General features: G+C 42.4%; 1 protein-coding gene across 3 annotated transcripts in view; it reads right to left on the bottom strand.

Moving 5' to 3' along the window:
• The window catches only part of LOC134284978 (anoctamin-5), an 86,805-nt gene that overhangs the window by 38,053 nt on the left and 26,460 nt on the right, over nt 1-22,292 (bottom strand). Inside the window, exons 2-3 of one of the 3 annotated variants that reach the window (XM_062844687.1) lie at nt 19,205-19,437; nt 9,295-10,019 (exon numbers count right to left, since the gene is read on the bottom strand). In XM_062844687.1, coding sequence (XP_062700671.1) covers nt 9,295-10,019; nt 19,205-19,232 — 753 coding nt within the window. In that variant the 5' untranslated portion in view covers nt 19,233-19,437. The remainder of the gene's footprint in view (nt 1-9,294; nt 10,020-19,204; nt 19,438-22,292) is intronic. The other 2 variants (XM_062844689.1, XM_062844688.1) reach the window with 2 other exon arrangements.

The following is a 22,292-nucleotide window of genomic DNA, read 5'->3' as shown; positions in this document are numbered from 1 at the left end:
GGTTGCAAGGGACGTTTCAGAGAAAGACCCATGCTTAAGGGAGTTCGTGAAGAATTAGGTTTTTAAATTTAAAAAAAAAATGTATTGATTTTTTTTTGATTTTATACGAAAGAGAACTTTTTTCTGATCACTATGATTTTGTTCAAATTTTTAGATCTTTACTTTGGTACCTAAAAGACTTTTTGCTAAACAAGATTTTTTGGCACCACCTTTTGACAGCTGGGCAACTGCTTGACGACTCCGTCCAGTACAAAATGCGATGAGGGGTGATTGGACAAATCGCTCCCATACAAACTTCAAATTGATTTTTAAATAGGTTCCCGGGCAACAAAACTCAGAAGAAAAGAAAAATTGGATTTTGGCTCAGTTTGGCACGCAGGTTCATAATATGAAATTTTCGCAAAATCGCTAAAGAAGTCAATTTAAATAGCTATAAAATTCACTGCTTGATAGAATATTTAGTAACATGAGACTGGGTTGCTTTGTTCATATTGCTTCAAATGATTACTAGTTATGTTTATAGAGCCAATGTCATATTTAACGAAGTTCTCGAATAACTTCAGATAGTGCAATAAGGTCCCCATGCCTGCCTCCTTCCTTCAATTTAAGGGCAAACGTCTTGAAATCCCAGCTTAATATTGCACCAGAACTTCAGATGCACAAATCTCAAGAAGGGAACTTGTAATTTTTATTTTGTTCTTGCTCACTTGTAAGCTTAAAATAAAAAGATCCGGTGCGCTGGTTAGGTTTTCAATGAGATTTGTGTGCTCAAAAACTCATTGTGGCGGCCATCTTGGGATTCTAACGAGTCTGTCCTGTCACCTTAAATATCCTTCAACTGTGAACAAGGTTTTAAACTTAAGACAATATGTTCTCTAAAAATGAATTTTTGATAGAAGGCCCGGAGGCTCAAGACACACAGATCAATCACCTTAATTCGAATCAATTGAACCGATGTCTGTATGTGTGTATGTATGTCTGTGCACAAAAAAGGTCGCTTACTTTTAATGCACTTTCCATTGGACGATTTTTTGGATTTCAGCACAAATCGAACCGGAATTTGTCCACATTGTTTGCTTTTGACAATGGTCCGAATCGGTCAAGACGTTCCGAAGTTATGGCCATTTAAGTGATCCGGATCAGCACTGGTAGAACTACTGGCCGGTCATGTATAAAACTGAACCGAACCACATTATGCGACACATCAAACTGCGCCGATTTTTGTAACTTTTGGCATAGTTGGCGAATTTTGTGCGGAACTCATCAATGGAGGCCAGAAAATCCACGATGTCGGCCCTAAATTCAAGATGGCATCCTACAATATCCGGAGGCAGCTGTTTTTGAAGTAGTAGATGAAACCATGCAATATGGGTATATTTGGTAAGGGTAAGGGGAATATGTCCGCAGTCCGAAAATAGCGACCATAATATCCAAGATGCCGGCCCAAAATCCAAGATGGCGGTTCAAATTTCTACATGTCAGCTGTTAAATGGAGTTTGAGGGTCTAAAGCCATGTAATATGGGTATATTTTGTATGGGGAAGATGCCCGGAGATCAAAGGTGGCGACCAGCATATCCAAGATGGCGGTCTGAAATCTAAGATGGCGACTTAAAATTCAAAAAAGTGGCTGTTTATGGAATTTCAGACTGTGTAATCATGCAATAAGGGAATATTTGGTATGGAAAAGATGTCCGCTGTTCAAAAAAAGGCTATCAGAATATCACCATATCAGAATATGTGAAATTTAGCACATTTTTATAATTATTTTAGTGATTCTTTACAGTTTTATTAAATATCTCTGAAAACATTACATAGTGTTAGAAGTATGTATACGCAGATGTGAATATTCCAGAGCATTTACTGATAAACTAACGCTGGATGAAGAAAAATCGTTGAATTCGACCACATATCTACATACTATAATAACAATAAATCAGCGAGGTAGGCTGAACAATTCAATTCAATCTATTCTATATGTATGAAGACCGTAGCGGACGCCACCGGTCCACAGATATGTGCGGTGCACTTGAATCATTCGAAACGAAACCATAAGAACGTCAATTGTGAGAGCTAGAATGAGGTCAATCATACCGATTGCGGATTGTGGTAGACGACGTACGGTTAGGTTAATTTACATAATTTTGACACAATTTGCGAATATTTGAGAAGGCAGGTTAAACGATTTATTAGGATTCGTGCCGGTGATAAAATCATAGACGATTCTCTGGTAAAAAGTCTAAGTAATAAGAAAATGTCCGAATCGTATAAGAAAGAATACTGCAAGAATTGCAGGTCATTAATTTGTTAAGCTCAACCCTCCTCATAAAGGATTATACCTAGAGTAGTTTTAAGAGTGGCCACTCAGAATCAAGTGCCGTTAAAACAGATTTCCAACGCTCTGCTGAGTGCATTATGTGATACCGACATGGCATTGACACGGTGACGGCCCTGATAATCTATTTACTGCCATGCCGATAAAGAAAATAGACGTTCATCATTGAGCGTTATCAGCTCTCTTCTGATTTATTTTCTGCTCGCACACACTTGCCGGCGCTCACTGTAATCAAAGTCAGTGACGCGATTTGCCGCCGGTGACATGTGGAAGAAATTGATTGCTAAAACAAATGCACGGAGGGAAACGTGTGAAAAATAAACATCAAACTAGCCAAACTTAGAAGATATTCTAATACTAACTTCTAATTGAGATCGACCAAAGTTTGTGAACAAGTGGCACATCTTGAACACCAAAAAATCATACAAAAAGAAAAGTAGGAAAAGCCAAAAGTTCGATCATCAATCAACAAGCGATTGACGATTAGCTCGTTTCCCATCAATTGTCAATCGCTGGAACTAATGAAACACGCGAATCACGCGATGAAAATGATTGAGCCGACTCAATTCGATGATTTCCACTGCCTACAAACATTTGTATGCTATGGATGATTGGCTGAAAGGTTATCACACAAGCAATACAAGCTAATAAGATAATATGTGTGACATTACTGATTGCCGTTCAAAAGTCAGGTCAATAAAATAGTTTAAGGGAGTTGATTGATTTTGATGAATGGTTACCTCACGGGCCATATAGTATCCTCCATACTAAATATAGCTGCAAAACTAAAACACAAGCTCTGTCTCAATTGGCATGTAAAGCCGTGACAAAGAATATATGAGAACGAAACTTTTGAAAATATACCCAGAGTCATACTTTTAATAAGACCTATAAATAATTTGTAGAAATAACGGATAATGAAAAACTGCTAATAATATGGAACGGGCTCACCATTAATTATTGATGAACTGTGCTTTATTGTTGGACCATTCATGAAAAAAACCTGTTAAACTAAGAAAGGTCATTATAGAAAACTAGTTAACATAGTACCCACTACAATGTTTTAAATTGTAGCCGAATTTACTACGCAAAACTCATCGAGTATCCTTCCACTACTTCTGATGAATACCGATCCGAATCTAGGCCAAGGATCGGAACTCCAATCAGGGGCTATAAACTTTCAATTGCAGTGCGTGATGCTCGAACAACAAACAGTACAGTCGGTTGTGATCCAATCGATTTCCATAAAACGCAATCATCGGTTTCGAAGGTCGTTTAGGTACCACTTTGACTGGAAGGTTGTTAGTTCTTTCGATTGTTAATGCGTGTGTGAAAAGGATACCGGAAACTAGGGCTAATGCGAGTTTTTGGTGAAGGTTAGGGACTCCGTTTGGAGTGCTTTTCCGTGACGCGTGCGTCGCGTCGGTGATACTCGGATATTATTTGAAAGCGAAAAATAAACGTGGGAAATTTCATTCAGGAAAGCCCAAACCGAATATCCGCCCGCCCGTCAGACGAAGAACGTGTGTGCTTTTTTCCCGATTCCACTTCTATCAACCCTTTTAGAGCGGCAAAAGGTAGTTCAGATGGTTGAACAACAACTTTGCAACATAAGAAATTGAATACTGCTATATTTGCTGATGAAATTCACAATTATTTGTAAACATTGCAAAACAGTATTTATAAAATAAGGTGTATTGCTTCTGAAGAGAATCCTGGCGAGGATTCTGAAGAGAATCCTGGCGAGAATTCTGAAGAGAATCCTGGCGAGGATTCTGAAGAGAATCCTGGCGAGGACTCTGAAGAGAATCCTGGCGAGGATTCTGAGGAGAATCCTGGCAAGGATTCTGAAGAGAATCCTGACGAGGATTCTGAAGAGAATCCTGGCGAGGATTCTGAAGAGAATCCTGGCGAGGATTCTGAAGAGAATCCTGGCGAGGATTCTGAAGAGAATCCTGACGAGGATTCTGAAGAGAATCCTGACGAGGATTCTGAAGAGAATCCTGGCGAGGATTCTGAAGAGAATCCTGGCGAGGATTCTGAAGAGAATCCTGGCGAGGATTCTGAAGAGAATCCTGGCGAGGATTCTGAAGAGAATCCTGACGAGGATTCTGAAGAGAATCCTGGCGAGGATTCTGAAGAGAATCCTGGCGAGGATTCTGAAGAGAATCCTGGCGAGGATTCTGAAGAGAATCCTGGCGAGGATTCTGAAGAGAATCCTGGCGAGGATTCTGAAGAGAATCCTGGCGAGGATTCTGAAGAGAATCCTGGCGAGGATTCTGAAGAGAATCCTGGCGAGGATTCTGAAGAGAATCCTGGCGAGGATTCTGAAGAGAATCCTGGCGAGGATTCTGAAGAGAATCCTGGCGAGGATTCTGAAGAGAATCCTGGCGAGGATTCTGAAGAGAATCCTGGCGAGGATTCTGAAGAGAATCCTGGCGAGGATTCTGAAGAGAATCCTGGCGAGGATTCTGAAGAGAATCCTGGCGAGGATTCTGAAGAGAATCCTGGCGAGGATTCTGAAGAGAATCCTGGCGAGGATTCTGAAGAGAATCCTGGCGAGGATTCTGAAGAGAATCCTGGCGAGGATTCTGAAGAGAATCCTGGCGAGGACTCTGAAGAGAATCCTGGCGAGGATTCTGAAGAGAATCCTGGCGAGGATTCTGAAGAGAATCCTGGCGAGGATTCTGAAGAGAATCCTGGCGAGGATTCTGAAGAGAATCCTGGCGAGGATTCTGAAGAGAATCCTGGCGAGGATTCTGAAGAGAATCCTGGCGAGGATTCTGAAGAGAATCCTGGCGAGGATTCTGAAGAGAATCCTGGCGAGGATTCTGAAGAGAATCCTGGCGAGGATTCTGAAGAGAATCCTGGCGAGGATTCTGAAGAGAATCCTGGCGAGGATTCTGAAGAGAATCCTGGCGAGGATTCTGAAGAGAATCCTGCAAGGATTCCGAAGAGAATCCTGCAAGGACTCCGAAGAGAATCCTGCAAGGACTCCGAAGAGAATCCTGCAAGGACTCCGAAGAGAATCCGGCAAGGATTCCGAAGAGAATCCGGCAAGGATTCCGAAGAGAATCCTGCAAGGATTCCGAAGAGAATCCGGCAAGGATTCCGAAGAGAATCCGGCAAGGATTCCGAAGAGAATCCGGCAAGGATTCCGAAGAGAATCCGGCAAGGATTCCGAAGAGAATCCGGCAAGGATTCCGAAGAGAATCCTGCAAGGATTCTGACGAGAATCCTGCAAGGATTCTGACGAGAATCCTGCAAGGATTCTGACGAGAATCCTGCAAGGATTCTGACGAGAATCCTGCAAGGATTCTGACGAGAATCCTGCAAGGATTCTGACGAGAATCCTGCAAGGATTCTGAAGAGAATCCTGCAAGGATTCTGAAGAGAATCCTGCAAGGATTCTGAAGAGAATCCTGCAAGGATTCTGAAGAGAATACTGCAAGGATTCTGAAGAGAATCCTGCAAGGATTCTGAAGAGAATCCTGCAAGGATTCTGAAGAGATCCTGCAAGGATTCTGAAGAGAATCCTGCAAGGATTCTGAAGAGAATCCTGCAAGGATTCTGAAGAGAATCCTGCAAGGATTCTGAAGAGAATCCTGCAAGGATTCTGAAGAGAATCCTGCAAGGATTCTGAAGAGAATCCTGCAAGGATTCTGAAGAGAATCCTGCAAGGATTCTGAAGAGAATCCTGCAAGGATTCTGAAGAGAATCCTGCAAGGATTCTGAAGAGAATCCTGCAAGGATTCTGAAGAGAATCCTGCAAGGATTCTGAAGAGAATCCTGCAAGGATTCTGAAGAGAATCCTGCAAGGATTCTGAAGAGAATCCTGCAAGGATTCTGAAGAGAATCCTGCAAGGATTCTGAAGAGAATCCTGGCAAGGAATCTAAAGAAAATCCTGCGAGGATTCTTAAGAGAACCTTGCAAAGAATCTGAAGAGAATCCTGCAAGGATTCTGAAGAGAATGCTGCAAGGATTCTGAAGAGAATGCTGCAAGAATTCTGAAGAGAATCCTGCAAGGATTCTGAAGAGAATCTTGCAAGGAATCTAAAGAAAATCCTGCGAGGATTCTGAAGAGAACCTTGCAATGAATTTGAAGAGAATCCTGCAAGGATTCTGAAGAGAATCCTGCGAGGATTCTGAAGAGAAACCTGCGAAGATTCAGAAGAGAATCTTGCAAGGATTCTGAAGAGAATCCTTCGAGGATTCTGAAGAGAATCCTGCGAGGATTCTGAAGAGAATCCTGCGAGGATTCTGAAGCGCATCCTGCGAGGATTCTGAAGAGAATCCTGCGAGGATTCTGAAAAGAATCCTGCGAGGATTCTGAAGAGAATCCCGCGAGGATTATCTGGAGGATCCCTCCAGGGACTGTTTGGAGGATCCCTCCAGGGATTCCTCCAGGAATTCCTCCAGGGATTCCTCCAGGAATTCCTCCAGGGATTCCTCCAGGAATTCCTCTAGGGATTCCTCCAGGGATTCCTCCAGGGATTCCTCCAGGGATTCCTCCAGGGATTCCTCCAGGGATTCCTCCAGAGATTCCTTCAGGAATTCCTCCAGGAATTTCTCCAGGAATTCCTCCGGGGATTCCTCCAGGAATTCCTCCAGGGATTCCTCCAAGAATTCCTCCAGGAATTCCTCCAAGGATTTCTCCAGGGATTTCTCCAGGGATTTCTCCAGGGATTTCTCCAGGGATTCCTCCTGAGATTCCTACAGGAATTTCTCCAAGAATTCCTCCAGGGATTCCTCCAGGAATTCCTCCAGGAATTCCTCCAGGGATTTCTCCAGGAATTCCTCCGGGGATTCCTCCAGGAATTCCTCCAAGGATTCCTCCTGAGATTCCTACAGGAATTTCTCCAAGAATTCCACCAGGGATTTCTCCAGGGCTTTTTCATAAATAACTTCAGGGATTCCTCCAGGAATTCCTCCAGCGATTCCTCCTGGGAATCCTCTAGGGATTTCTCCAGGAATTCATCCAGGAATTTCTCCAGGAATTCATCCAGGGATTTCTCTAGGAATTCCTCTAGGGATTTCTCCAAGGATTACTACAGGGATTCTTCCTGAGATTCCTCCAGGGATTTATCCAGGAATTCCTTCCGGGATTTCTCCTGGAATTCCTCCAGGGATTTTCCCAGGAATTCCTCCAGGAATTCCACCAGGGATTTCTCCAGGAATTCCTCCTGGGATTTTTCCAGGAATTCCTCCAGAGATTTCTCCAGAAAATCCCCCAGGGATTTCTCCAAGAATTCCTCCAGGAACTCCTCCAGGAATTCCTCCAGGGATTTCTCCAGGGATTTCTCCTGAGATTCCTCCAGGAATTCCTCCAGGGATTTCTCCAGGAGTTCCTCCAGGGATTTTTCATGAATAACTTCAGGGATTCCTCCAGGAATTCCTCCAGCGATTCCTTCTGGGAATCCTCCAGGGATTCCTCCAGGAATGCATCCAGGAATTTCTCCAGGAAATCATCCAGGGATTTCTCCAGGAATTCCTTCAGGGATTTCTACAGGGATTCCTCCTGAGATTCCTCCAGGGATTTCTCCAGGAATTCCTCCAGGGATTTCTCCTGGAATTCCTCCAGGGATTTCTCCAGGAATTCATTCAGGGATTCCTCCAGGAATTCCTCCAGGGATTTCTCCAGGAATTCCTCCTGGGATTTCTCCAGGAATTCCTCCAGGGATTTCTCCAGAAATTCCCCCAGGGTTTTCTCCAGGAATTCGTCCATGAATTCCATCAGGAACTCCTCCAGGAATTCCTCCAGGAATTGCTCCAGGGATTTCTCCAGGGATTCCTCCAGGAATTCCTCCAGGGATTTCTCCAGGAGTTCCTCCAGGGATTTCTCCAGCAATTTCTCCAGAAATCCTCCAGGTATTTCTCCGGGAAATGCTCCAGGAATTCCTCTATGGATTCCTTCACGAATTCTTCCAGGGATTTCTCCAGGGATTCCTCCAGGAATTCCTCCAGGGATTTCTCCAGGGCTTTCTCCAGGGATTCCTCCTGAGATTCCTACAGGAATTTCTCCAAGAATTCCTCCAGGGATTTCTCCAGGAATTCCTCCAGGGATTTTTCATGAATAACTTTAGGGATTTCTCCAGGAATTCCTCCAGCGATTCCTCCTGAGAATCCTCCAGGGATTCCTCCAGGAATTCATCCAGGGATTTCTCCAGGAATTCATCCAGGGATTTCTCCAGGGATTTCTACAGGGATTCCTCCTAATATTCCTTCAGGAATTCCTCCAGGGATTTCTCCAGGAATTCCTCCAGGGATTTCTCCTGGAATTCCTCCAGGGATTTCGCCTGGCATTCCTACAAGGATTTCTCCAGGGATTTCTACAGGGATTCCTCTTGAGATTCCTCCAGGAATTCCTCCAGGGATTTCTCCAGGAATTCCTCCAGGGATTTCTCCTGGAATTCCTCCAGGGATTTCGCCTGGCATTCCTACAAGGATTTCTCCAGGAATTTCTCCAGGGATTCCTGCAGGCATTCCTTCAGGGATTCCTCCAGGAATTCCTCCAAGGATTTCTCCAGGAATTCTTCCAGGGATTCCTCCAGGAATTCTTTCAGGAATTCCCTCGGGGATTCCTCCAGGAATTCCCTTCAGGGAATACGTTCTACAATAATTTTTAATTTTGCCTATTCCCTTTACTATGTATACTATTGGTGCAATAAATAGGCTGCCCTTGAACTATCCCCCATCCCCCAATATGTTAAATGGATTCAAACGAACAGACACAACGAACGATAGTATTGCACCATCATTTGGGTTAGCACGAACGCACGGAATCAACCACTTACCATTTCCATTTTAGTTCTGATAGATCCAGTAGAACCCCAACAAATTGATACATTGTTAATGTGATAGGAAAAAGAAACAGGAGGAATGAGGACATGTTAGTACTAGGACCAGATCCAAACACAAACCAAAGGTAGTAGGTTGAATGATGAAAAATGACGCTTTTACCCGCGCTTTCCACAGCGAATATGTAACTATCTGTCTGGGCTCATGCTTACTACCGCGATCGGAGGTTGTCGGATGCAGTTCTGGTTGTCCTCGTCGGTTGTTGTTAGTGCTAGCGTTTGTGGTCTGATTGTTGTAGTTGTTGGTATTGGTCGTTGTCGTCGTCGTCGTCTGGTCGGGATGAGAGCTGTCTAGTGCTTTTTCTAAAAGAGGACTAGTGCTTGGCACCTCTTCGTTGTATTTCGTTGTGAGGCCGGGCCGCTTCAGGATACCACCGCCGAACGTGGATGAGGAACCACCGCCGGGTCGCGGTTCGTACGGCAGATTCGGAAGGCCTCCGTTGGCGCGGGAATCGTTCAGCAGCGACTCGGTGGTGGTTTTGATGCTACGTAGGGTTCCATCTGGTGGCGGTGATGTGATGGCGCCAGAGCCGTCCAGCGGAAGTTCCTCCGCCGAGTGGTACACGGTTTGGCGCGAAAGGTACAGGGACTTGCGAGCGCTCGGTCCGTCCGAATTGAGCGACACCGCGTCCAGGTAGATGCTGTCTCGCTCGTCCATGTCCTCGTAGAAGTCGTAATCGAGCGAACCGGTCGAGGTTAGGAGGAGCGGAGACTGCTGCTGCTGGTGGAGGAGGACCGATGGAAGCTGGTGGGAAGATGCGGTGCTGCTGATGACGTCCCGGTAGTCGTTCACATCGAACGCGTCGTCGTCATCGTCCAATTGGCTCACTGTCGTCGGATGGGAGAGAGAGAGGGGAGAAGCGAAAGAAAGAAAAATGTTATTGATGAATATAATGGACTGGTCCAAATTTGGAATTCTATATTTATTGGTGTGTCACACCAAGCTGAAATAGCAGAAGCGACTAGCGTCACTCAGAGAGCGGTTTGAGGGTGGTTCTGATGGGATTAGTGGTATCTTTTAGAATAATGGGATTTTTTCTACGTTTTTGGATATCCTTGGTCATCCAAACTGTTCTTGAGTTTAGATCCTTAAGTCTACCGGTGTAACGGTAACATCTTTCATTATATCAAGCTACGATTTGTAATCCATCATGTCCAGTAAGTCTTCTGGAAGTTCAATAGACAGTGTATTCAGATCAGTCGGGATATCCTAGGTCATCCAAACTGTTCTTGAGTAAAGATCTCAAAGTCTACCGGTGTAACGGTAACTTCATTCATTATACAAAGCTACTATTTGTAATCTATCATGTCCAAGGAGTCTTCTGAAAATTCAATAGACAGCATCAGATCTGTTGGGATATCCTAGGTCATCCAAACTATTCTTGAGTTCAGATCCAAAAGTCTTCGGATGTAACGGTAATTTCATTCAGTATACAAAGATACGATTTGTAATCTATCATGTCCACTAAGTCTTCTGCCAAATTCAATAGTCAGTATCAGACCTGTTGGGATATCCTAGGTTATCCAAACTGTTCTTGATATTACACTCTTAAGTCTACGAGTGTAACGGTAGCTTCCTTCATTATACAAAGCTACGATTCGTAATCTATCATGCCCAATAAATCTTCTGTATGTTCAATAAACATCATAAGATCAGCCAGGACCATTCAAACTATTATGATGTTTTATATCTAGCATCTACAGCAATTGAAGTTTCTGTTTTAGCTATATAGAGTTATGTTGCATAATCTATTATACTTACTGAAGCTCACAGAATACAACCAAAGTCTACGACATAGCTTAAGTATCAAAAAAATATTGTGTAACATTTCTATGTGAAACAAAATCGCTTCATGTCACAGTGGTTGTTTTTATCAACTAAGCTTCATAACAGTAAGGAAGCTCATACTCTGGAGCCTCGTGGCCGTGCGATTAGCATCATCAAGCGTAAAAACGTACCGTGCCATGGGGTGAGGGTTCGATTCCCGCTCCGAGTGATGGAACATTTCACAAGAAATGTTTCTTCCTCGTATCCACCGGTGCTCGTAATATGTGTCGTGTCCGTTGTCTAGTGTTAAGTTTCGTTCAGTCTGTACAGCCTCTGGCTGAAGATGGCGTCCCTGTCTTTTAAGTACAGTGGATTCTCAATAATATATATAACTACGCGTATTGTTCCTCTAACTGCTTTGGTTAATACAGTGGATTTTGTAACAATTCTTAACGTAGTGGAAAAAGCTATTATCACAAGTGTAGATCTGAAACTATGGTCTCCGGAGTAGTGTTGTTGATCTGGAATATCTCAAAACTATCTTGAAATGACTCATGATATGCCAGGACGATTACTACTGTGACTATCAAGAGCTGAACTTCAGGATAGTTTGGAAGACTCTCAATGTTCCAAAGGTTTATAATAATATATAGTAGACTTCAGGTTGGTCCAGTCACCGCGATTGATTATAAACCGTTACTCAGTATGTCAGATATAGCTGATGTTACGAGTGTAGACCTGAAGTTCTGAACTCCAAGATAGTTTGACTGACCTGGAACATTGCCATAGTGTCTCTAAATGATATTTGAGATTTCAAGAGGTTCAGGGATCTCAGCAGATTATGCTATGCTATTATTCATGGTGAACACATAAAGTTTTTCTTGTACATTTGAAGGACTTCATCATAGAACAGTTTGGACGATCCAGAATGTCCCAAAGGTTTGTAATAAGCTAGTAGACTTCAGCTTGCTTCATTAACTGCGGTTGATCATGTAACGTTGCTCAGTATAACAGATATAGCTCTTGTTACGAGTATAGACCTGAAGTTTTGAACTCCAAGGTAGTTTGGCTGACCTGGAATATCCCTGTAGTGTCTCTTAATGACATTTGAGATTTCAAGAGCTTCGCGGATCTCAGCAGATTATACAATACTACTGTTTATGGCGAAAACACATAAAGTTATGCTTGTAGATATGAAGGACTTCATTATAGAACAGTTTGGACGATCCTGAATGTCCCAAAGGTTTGTAATAAGCTAGTAGACTTCAGATTACTCCAGTAACTGCAGTTGATTATGTAACGTTACTCAGTATAACAGATATGGCTCTTGTTACGAGTGTAGACCTGAAGTTCTGAACTCCAAGATAGTTTGGCTGACCTGGAATATCCCTAGTGTCCTTGTGTCAAGAGTTTCACGGATCCCAGTACATTATGCAAAGCTATTATTTATGGCAAAAATACAAAAAAATATTTTTGTAGATTTGATGAGCTTCACAGGACAGTTTGAAACACCAACAACATCCCAGAACATAAAACACCTTTTGATATTCTTGGCAAAGGTTAAATGAATACACATAAACGTAACCCACATCCAAGTTCAGCTTTTGGATCAACTGGTATGTCAATTATTTCGTTTTTCCAAATTTCATGGTGTTCAGGATGTTCTAGGTTTTCAATGAAGCCCCATATACAAATAGGCCCATTTTTCCATGACAGAGGACTCCATTTACAGCAACTTTGCCGAAGAGAGTATTCTGTTTTATCGAATGGGTAAATTTATACAGCCGTGTCTATGTTGGAGTCATATATGACCCCTCCGGCTCCAAAGGGTTAAAAGATTCCAGGAGAAATTGGTGCGGAAAAAAATCTAAGAACATCCTCAGAGAAACTTCAAGCGGAAGGGCGAAAACCCCTGAAGAAAGCCTGGATGAACTCCTCGGGGATTTCCTGGAGCAACCCCAAAACAACTTCTGGAAAAATTCGTTAAGAAATGTTCTGCAGGAACTTGTTTCAGAAGGATTCCTGGGGGCTGTTCAGAGAGTTCAGGAAGATTCAGAAGAGAATTTGTAAGGTTTTCAAGGGGGTTTTTAGAATGATTTCAAGGAGTTTCAGAGCGTTTTGGAAGTGGTTTCCAAGGCTTTCAATGAGGTTTACGGGATGTTTCAGAGGTTTGAGACGTTTGAGGAAGTAAATGGGGAGTTTAGGGGACTTTCAAAGGAGTTTAAACGGGCTTCCAGAGAGATCTCAAGGAATTCCAAGGCGTTCCGGATAATTTCAGTGGATTTCATGGTTTTGAGTTGATTTTCTGAGGTTTCAAGTGGCTCTCAGAGAGATTTCTCGGATGTTTTAGAAGGGTTCGAAGGTGCGTTTCAGAACTTTTAAGAATGTTTTAGGAGTCTTTCAAGGGAGTTTCAAGACATTTCAAAGTATTTCAGGAAAAGATATGACGGCCCAAGTAACATTGTGAGGACCAATTAGTCTTGTAAAGGATTTGAGAACCGCGAATAAAACAATGTACCTTTTGTTTTGGTATCATAACGGTTTTAAGAACCTCTCCTTTTCTATTTGACTAATAAAGGTTACCTGGGGAAGCCACATCTAGAATAAATAAGAGCACAAATCTAAAGAACCGAAGGCCAGTTTGCGCTGAAAGGTTGATCGATTGGTTACCCACATCCGGTTCTTAGGATTTGTGCTCTTGAAAACTCGAGGTATGGCTTCGCCATTTGTTCAGCTTTATGGGACGTTTGAAAGTAGTTTCCGTAGATTTCAGGATGCATTCTAGGAGGATTCAAATCATTTCAGAGGGGATTCAAGAAGTTTCAAAACTTTCAGGTGGTTTCTGAGGGGTCTTCGTGAGTTTCAGTGAGCATACAGGAGAGTTTCAAGGGGTTTTAATAGAGGTTTCATGGCGTACCAAAGCGTTTCAAGACTTTTCAGCTACTTTTGGGAGGCTTGCAAAGGAAATTTAGAGAGGTTTCCAGTATAAACTATCAAGGCATTGCAAGTTACGAAACATTTCTGAAACCCCCTGAAACCACATGGAACTTCTCTGAAATCCCCTGAAATATTCCTGACACCCACCAAAACGCTCTGGGATCCCCAGAATGTTCTTAATAAGTTAATAGGGTGTCCATGAACTCTCATGAAAATTCCTGAACCCCCTGAAACACTCCTAAATCTCCTGAAACACCCTTGGAACGCCCCGAAACACACTAAAATCACACGAAACCAACTGGGACTCCCTGGACCACCCTTATTGTGCACCTGGGACGCCCACGAAACCCCCTGGAACGCCTTTGTAACCCTCTAGAATACGCATAAAATCTCTAGGAACACCTTGAAACAAACCCGAACGGCCCTAAAACCCCAAAAACGCTCCATAAAACTACTGTTACGTCATCGAAAAACTCCCCAAGCAACACACATGTTCTATATTAGTTACGACAGCGCAAGTTTTGGTTGTATAGAAGTTTATTTGACGTTATTTCAACACAAGGTTAGAATTACGTAAAATTAACTTCTATACAACCAAAACTTGCGCTGTCGCTACTCTAATATAACATGTGTGTTGCTTGGGTCCCAGGTATACTCCAGAAATCCCCTGGAATCCTCTGAAATCATCTGCAACCCGGTCGTCTTCAGTCTTGAGTCGAGTCAAGTACGACACACTGAAGTTCCGCTAGAAAATCCTTTGGGAATCGCGAGAGTTTTCCCCAGAAATTCCTCTAGGAGTTTGTCCAGGAATTCCTCTAAGAGTTCTTCCAGGAACTCCTATAGAAGTTGATGCAGGAATTCCTCCAGGAATTCCTGTAGAAGTTTCTCTCCTAATTCCTTCAAAAGGTTTTCCGGGAATTCTTCATTCAAGAAGTTCCTCTGGGGATTGTGTGAGTTTCATCCGATTGTTTTTTCCACGAGTTCCGGAAAATTTTCTATGAGTTCTTATGGGAATTCCTCTACGAGTTCCTCAAGTTCCTCCAGGAATTCACCTAGAAATTCGACTGGAAATAGCGAGAATTCTTCTAAGAGCTCCTTCAGAAATCCTTCCGAGAATTCTTGTTACAGTTCTTCCAGGTTTTTTTTTCTGGAAATTCTGGAGTATATCCGGGGGTTCCTCTCTAAAAGTTTTTCTAGGAATTCCTCTAGGAGTTCCTCCAAGATTTTTTTTTAAGGTTTCTCTGGCATTTGCGGGAGTTTTCTCCTCGAATTCCTCTAGGAATTCTTCTGACTATTTTGTCTAGAAGTTCTCCTGGAAATTGCTGGAGTTTCCTGTGAGAATTTTTCTAGAAGTTTTAACAGGAATTCTCCTAGGAGTTTTTTTTCGGAAATTCCACTAAGGAAATACAGATGTTTCATTCAAGAATTCTTCAGGGAGTATCTCTAGGAGTTCCTCCGGAAATACCTCTTACAGTTCATTTGGGAATTCTTCTAGAAATTCCTCTAGGAATAGCGGGAATTCCAGCAGGAGTTGCTCCTAAACTTTCTTTAGGAGATCTTCCGGAAATTCTTCCAGGAGTTGTTCCAGAAATTCCTCTAGGAGTTCCTCAGGGGCTTGCTCTAGAAATGTTTCCGGAAATCCTTCCGAGAATTCCTGTAAGTGTTACTCTCGAAATTCTTCTAAAAGTTGCTCTCGTGAATATGGGAGGCTTCTCCGGAAATTTCTCTAGAAGTTTCTCTGCCAATTCCTCCAAGAGTTTTTCCAGGATTTCCTATAGGAGTTGCTTCAGGAATTCGTCAGGAATTCCTAAAAACATTCCTTCGGTAATTTTCCAAAGAGTTCCTCTGGGAATTGCGGGAGTTTTATTTTTCAAGAATTTCTCTAGAAGTTCTTCCGGAAATTCCGCTAAGAGTTCCTTCGGAAATTCATCGGGAAGTTCCTCTAGAAATTTGTCTACGAGTTCCTCCGGAAATTTCTTTAGGAATTCCTCCGGGAATTTCTCAAAGAGTTCCTCCAGGAACTTGGAAATTTCTCTATGAGTTCCTCCGCGAGCTCCTCTGAGGGTTCCTTCGGAAGCTTCTCAAATAGTTTTTAAAAGAATTCCTCCGGAAATTCTTCTAAGCGTTTCTCCGGGATTTCCTCTAGAATTCGCGAAGAAACTCTTGGAGGAATTCCCGTAGAAAATCCCGGGGGAACTCCTGGAGGAATTCATGAAGAAAATTCCCAGAAGAATTCCTAGAAAGATTGCGTAGGAATTAGCGAAAAAACTGCTAGAGAAATTTCAGGAGGAACTCTTCTGGTTCTAGGAGGAAGCTGCCGCAATTCCCAGATGCACTTCTAGAATAATTCCCGGTGGAACTTCTAAAGGAATTCCAGGGGGAACTCCTAGAAAAACTCCAAGAAAACTCCTAGAAAAATCCCCGGAGGGATTTCTAAAGCAATTTCCGGAGGAACTCCAAGAGAAATTTCTGAAGGAACTTCTTGATGAATTCTCGGAAGAATTCATGGAGAAACTCCTAGAGGGACTTTCCGGTAAATACCTGGAGGACCTGCAAAAGCATGCCTGGAGGAACTCTTAGATGAATTGCCGTTGGAACTCTCTAGAGGAATTCTCAGAGGAACTCCTAGAGCGATTCGGGGAGGTACTCCTAGAGAAATTTCTGGAGGAATTCGGGGAAAAACTTCTAGAGGAACTTTTGTGGAAATTTCACAAGGAATTCCTAAAGGAAGTCTCGGAGGAACTCGTAGAGGAATTCTCCAAGGAACTCGTAGAGAAATTCAAGGACAAACTTCCAGAGGAATTCACGGAGAAACTCCTAGAGGGACTTCTGGAGAAATTCCTGAAGGAACTCTTAGAGGAATTGCCGGAGAAGCTCTTTTGGAGATTCCCGAAGAAACCTAACAAGAAATTCCCTTGTCAACTCGTGAACAGTTTCAGATAGTTTCTCGGTTAGTGAACAAATTGCCTTGGGTCAAATACACGTTTATAAAAAAATTAAGGAGTTTCCAGATGAATTAAAAAATCCCAGAGGAACTTCTGAAGGAACTCTTTACCCGACGGTATCCCTGCTTTAAATTTCGGAAGATTTTTTAAAGACACGGTGGGTCAGCTGCGGCAGCAATCGAGCCCGCGTTCCCCAGCACAATGCTTGGTGACACTAGCTCACGACCACGAGGCCGGAATATCCGAAGAAACCTGTGAAAATGCACCCAAAAGATTTCACGTATAAATCCCTGGAAAAACTCTTTGCGAACTCCCAGGGTTACTCCTGAAGGAATTCCTGGAAGAACTTCTGAAGAAATCCCCGGAGAAATCTGGAAGGATTCATCAAGAAAACTCCCGGCGAAACTTCCGGAGTTCTTGTTAGAAGGATCTTCAGGAACTCTCCTAGTAACATTTTAATGGTAATGGGCTTAAATAGATCTTTATCCAACCAGCAAACTCTTTGGGTTTTAAAATGTTGCTTGGGATTCTTCCCAGGATTTCTCCTAAGGTTTTCATCAGAAATATAACCAAGGACTTGTTCAGAAAGACCTTCGATGATTCCGGCAGGAAGAGCTCCAAAGATTTCTTCGACAATATCTTTCAGGAATTCTAGCAAAGTTTTAAGAAATATTCCTTCTCAAGAATTTCTCCAGAAATTCTTTCAAAAATTCTTCCAGATTTTACTCCTTGTATTCCTCCAGGAATTCCTCTAATGATTCTTTCAGGAATGTCCTTACGGATTCTTTTAAAAAAATCAAGGTAATTCCTCAAAGTATTTCGTTAAGAATCTCTTCTGCAGGATTGCAGCAGTAATTTCTTCAAATTTTTAGAGATTGTTTCAATAATTCACTCAAAAATTTATCGAAAGATTCTTGCAGAAATTCTTCCAATTATTCAGTTGTTCAGTAATGAAGGGGGTTCTTTAAATGGGATTTTTTTTCCAGGATTATTTCGGAAATTCCTCCTAGGATTCCATTGAGAATTTCACAAATTCCTGTTCCAGGAATTCCTCTAAGAATTCTCTACTCATTTTTCCAAGACTACTGAAAATGTTTATTCCGGAATTTTTCTTAGGGTTCTCCTAATACATCACTATGTGAACATCTCGCTGACGTCAAAAATGACCCCAATGCACAAGCAGGGTTGAGGAGTCTTTTAAGAATTCCTTCATGAACTTCAGCAGTTCTTTCAACTGTTCCACTAATGGGCTCAAATAGAATTCTTTATCAAACCAAAACTAAGTTATTTTGAATATGCAACGCCGCTGTGCAATGCGTTGCTCTCTGAGTTTAACGGAATTTTGATATGCAGAGTAAGGTTGATGAGATTGCCGACTTTGATTGTTATTCGGGTCAGGTCTTACCATCAACGTCAACACGACTAAATTGTTGGATGTGAACACGGTGAACGTTTTCTGCTTTACGGTAGCAGGCATAGCAGTTTACATTATCTTGGTAGCCTAAAATTGGCAACAAGATCAAAATAAGTACACCGAGCAAGAAGGTGGAATCAATACTGCTGTACGCCAGTGAAACCTGGTATGTATCAACGGTTGCAGGTGTTCATCAATAGATGCCTGCGGTATATAATTTGTGCAAGGATTGGATCGTCGATATCATCATAAGCCGATAGCGACAGGATTTCTTTAGAGCGAAAGTGGAAATAGTCGGCCATATATTACGTATGGCAGGAAGAAGATAACAAGCGTTGGACGTAAACCCAGCAGGACATCGCAGCAAAGGCAGGCTAAGTGATTCACGTTTTCACAGTTTCAACAAGGAAATAAAAGCAGTGTATGGACCTTTGACTTGGCTTTAGATCCAAGTGATAGTGAGAAATCTCCCAGGATGGAAATCTTTCAGGCCGGCCCTTTGCACCACCTTTGGTGAACAAAACAGTTTAAGTTCGAGTGACGTAGTCCTACGTCAATATTTTGTTATGCCAGCTAGGGTTATTCAATCCGGCTTAAAGTCCAACAAATGAATGATCGGGAACCTTCTCTTCAACCAGCTGATACTGGTTCCTACCGCAACAAAAAACGAATTAGACAGAACAATTATTTTACGGCTCTCATCCATCATAACCACCCCAACGGTGACTTCGCGAAAACCTGCCAAAAAAACTGATAACCAATACCATCACCAGAACGTCCCAAAATTCCGCCAAAGCACGTGCACACATTACATTTTTATTCAATCCAACCCGAATCACCGAATGGCAGCACATCGATATCAAAGATAGGAGCTCAAGTTCGCGGCCGCTTTCCTGTTGCTATCCCACCCTCCTCAAGCCACCTCTATCCGGTAAATTCCGTTCCGTACCTTTTCGATACATGCCGCTGCTCCTCATGGTTGTTGCTTCCTGTGCTCCACCGCTCAAACTGTGTGTGTTATCTATTGCTTCGTATACTTTTTGCACTTTTCGTCGTTTCACTCAGGCACATTACCACCACACAACACCGCGACCAGCAACAATAACACAGCTCATCAAATCTAACAGCACCGTTTTTTTTTTTATTTCGTCGTTACACTAGGGCGCCCGCCCTTTCTGTACCCTTTTCGGGGGAAGATATGTGATTTTTTTTCTAGTCAAAGCGAGACCAATGAATGAGCACTTAAAGAAGATGAAATACACAGTGATTGAAGGGAGCCAATAGGAGTTTTCAAAGCAGAGCTTGCAACTAAACGAGAAATGATTGAGTGTATTTAGCGGCACAAAATTCTTAAAGAAAGTTACAATACTGACAGCGTAGAATCAACGAATATCCAAGATTCCAGACAAGGTAGACAGTTCGAATGTGTAACAATTTATTTCAGGCCAAACATTTCAATAGGTCCTATCTGCATTTGAGAGGCTCTCTTTGTTCCCTTTCTCTTTCAATTATTGCAATGGTAATATGTAATGGTACACTTTTGAACTATTTTTGCAGTACAAATCAAAAGACGATTGTTTTGACCATCGTTCAATGCAAGGAGACAATCATAATACAAATAAACAGCTGAGATACTAACGAAAGAGAGGGAAACCAAAGAGAGCCTCTCTTCTGCAGATTGGACCTTTAGACATGTTTGGCCTGATTTGATAGTGACTCAAAAACCATCAACCAGGTTGCTGACAACACTGACCTGCAATTCCGGATTTTTACAGTTTTTTTTAATAACACTGGCACAGCTATGCTTTTCTCATTTGAAAATGGTAAAGGACATCTCCAGTAGCGTGGTTCAAAAAATCGTTTTTGCTCCACACCGCTTATTCGATTTATAACCAGATTATAAGCCTTCTCCCAAATTTTGAGCTGAATTGGTTGAAAATTGAGAGTGCACAAGCCCTTCAAAGTTTGTATGGGAATTACTATGGGAAAGCGACGTTTTTCATTCAATTGACCGTAGCATTTTCCCAAGTGCCCAAGAGTGTTAGTCGACCCTTGGTAATCCTAGGCTACTCTATAAGCTCCAACTTTGCCGAAGACTACATTCAAATCGGACGCCTCATTAATTAGTTATCGATTTTTATCCAACTGGAGAAACATTAACAGTGATCGTTCAGCTTCCCAGCAGGCAACATTGCTGCACATGGCGCCAAAGATAGCACACAGAAATCATGGCTACTATGTTTCAAGGTAAATGGCAGTGATGCCCATCGAATAGTGTAACCATCATGATCAAAGATTTGCATTCAGGATAAAAATCAATAACTAATTAATGAGGCGTCCGATTTGAATGTGGTCTTCGGCAAAATTGCTGCTGATAGAGTAACCTAGGAGTATCAAGGGTCAACTAACACTCTAGGGCACTTTGGGAAATGCTACGGTCAATTGAATGAAAAACGTCGCTTTCCCATAGTAATTCCCATACAAACTTTGAAGGGCTTGTGCACTCTCAATTTTCAACCAAATCAGCTCAATTTTTGTGAGAAGGCTTATAATCTGGTCACGAATCGAATAAGCTGTGTGGAGCAAAAACGATTTTTTGAACCACGCTAATCTCCAGCTTTATCTTACTTAAAACTGCTATAAAGCTGCAATTACCGGACATACATTTAAGTTAATTATGTTACTGGATGTCACTTGGCGTCCACTTTTCTACTGCTCAATTTCACTATTTGCTGTTTCCAAATCGAAACTTGACTTTGTTCTATTTCAACAGTCTTACCAGCTGCTTAAGAAGTTAGAGAGATACTGTGTTGCCTATAAACATTTGAATAAAAAATACAACTCACACAAAGTACATCTAATAGACGCTACAATACATTTTTATAGCCTTATTTTATTCAACTTGAGCAGTGTGGGCAGATTTGATAACACATTTATCACTTTGTGGAAACTGCATGGCACTCAGTACGTGATATCCACTCTAGTTTTTGTGGTTCTCCATTTTTGCCTATATGCCATGAGTACTAAACATTGAACTAGAGTAAATCGTCAATTTCAAGTCGTTCCAACTGGTAATGCAACGTCAGAGACGTCCCAAGGGCGTTTCAAAGGGTATCAGGAGCATTCCAGAGGTATTCCAGGAGGGTTCAGGAGCGTTCCAAGGATTTTCAGGGGCGTCCCATAGGGTTTTATGGGCGTTCAAAGGAACTTCAGGAGCCAGGGAGTTCCAATGGGCGGTACAGGGATGTTCAAGCGGATTTCAAGGGATTTCAGGAGGGTTCCAGGGATTGAAAGAGAAGTTTTGGGGGTGTTTCAGGGGTTTTCAGGTGGTCTCAGGGGCATTCCAAATCTGTTCAAGGGAGTTACAGGGAAGATTTAGCGGGTTTCAGGAGCATTCCAGATGCTTTTAAGGGGTTTCAGGGATGATTCATGGAGTTTCAGGGGTGTTCGAGGGCTGTTCCAGGGGGTTTAAGGGGTTTCAGGGGGTTCCAGTGTGTCGAAGCGGGTTTTAGGTGATAACACAAACGTTGCAGGGGTTTCAAGGGCTTCAGGGGTCTTAATGTCGTTCCAAGGAGTTTTTAGGTGTGTTCCATGGGGTTTCATTGATTCTCCAGGGTTTTCCTGCGGGTTTCAGGTAGTTCCTGGAGCGTTCCAAGGGTTTGCACGAGGATTCGAGATTTTCCAGGGGTTTATTCCTGATATCACCACCTTGAAAAGCTTTACAATCCCTCTAAATTCCCCATGAGGGGGTTTCAGGAAACCGCTCCGTTACCTTCCCAACAATCCCTAAAACTCCTCTGAAACATCCTTGAAACCCTAAGGAATCCACGAGACCTTCAACAACCCCTAATAAATCCTTCTGAAACTACCATGAAATTTGAAAATGATAATCTGATCAATTTGTAACAGCCAATTCAAAATTTCGACTTTTGAAGAATTCAGGCAGAAGTTTCTCAATAATTACATTATTACAGAAAATCCATCGAAAATTATTCCAAGAGTTGCTCCGCAAACTCTTTACCAAGCTTCTCCAAAAA

This window comes from Aedes albopictus, chromosome 1 (assembly GCF_035046485.1).
Source record: "Aedes albopictus strain Foshan chromosome 1, AalbF5, whole genome shotgun sequence".
Lineage (NCBI taxonomy): Eukaryota > Metazoa > Arthropoda > Insecta > Diptera > Culicidae > Aedes > Aedes albopictus.
Note: the sequence above shows the minus strand (reverse complement) of the source record. Positions and strands in the feature narration are given on the sequence as shown.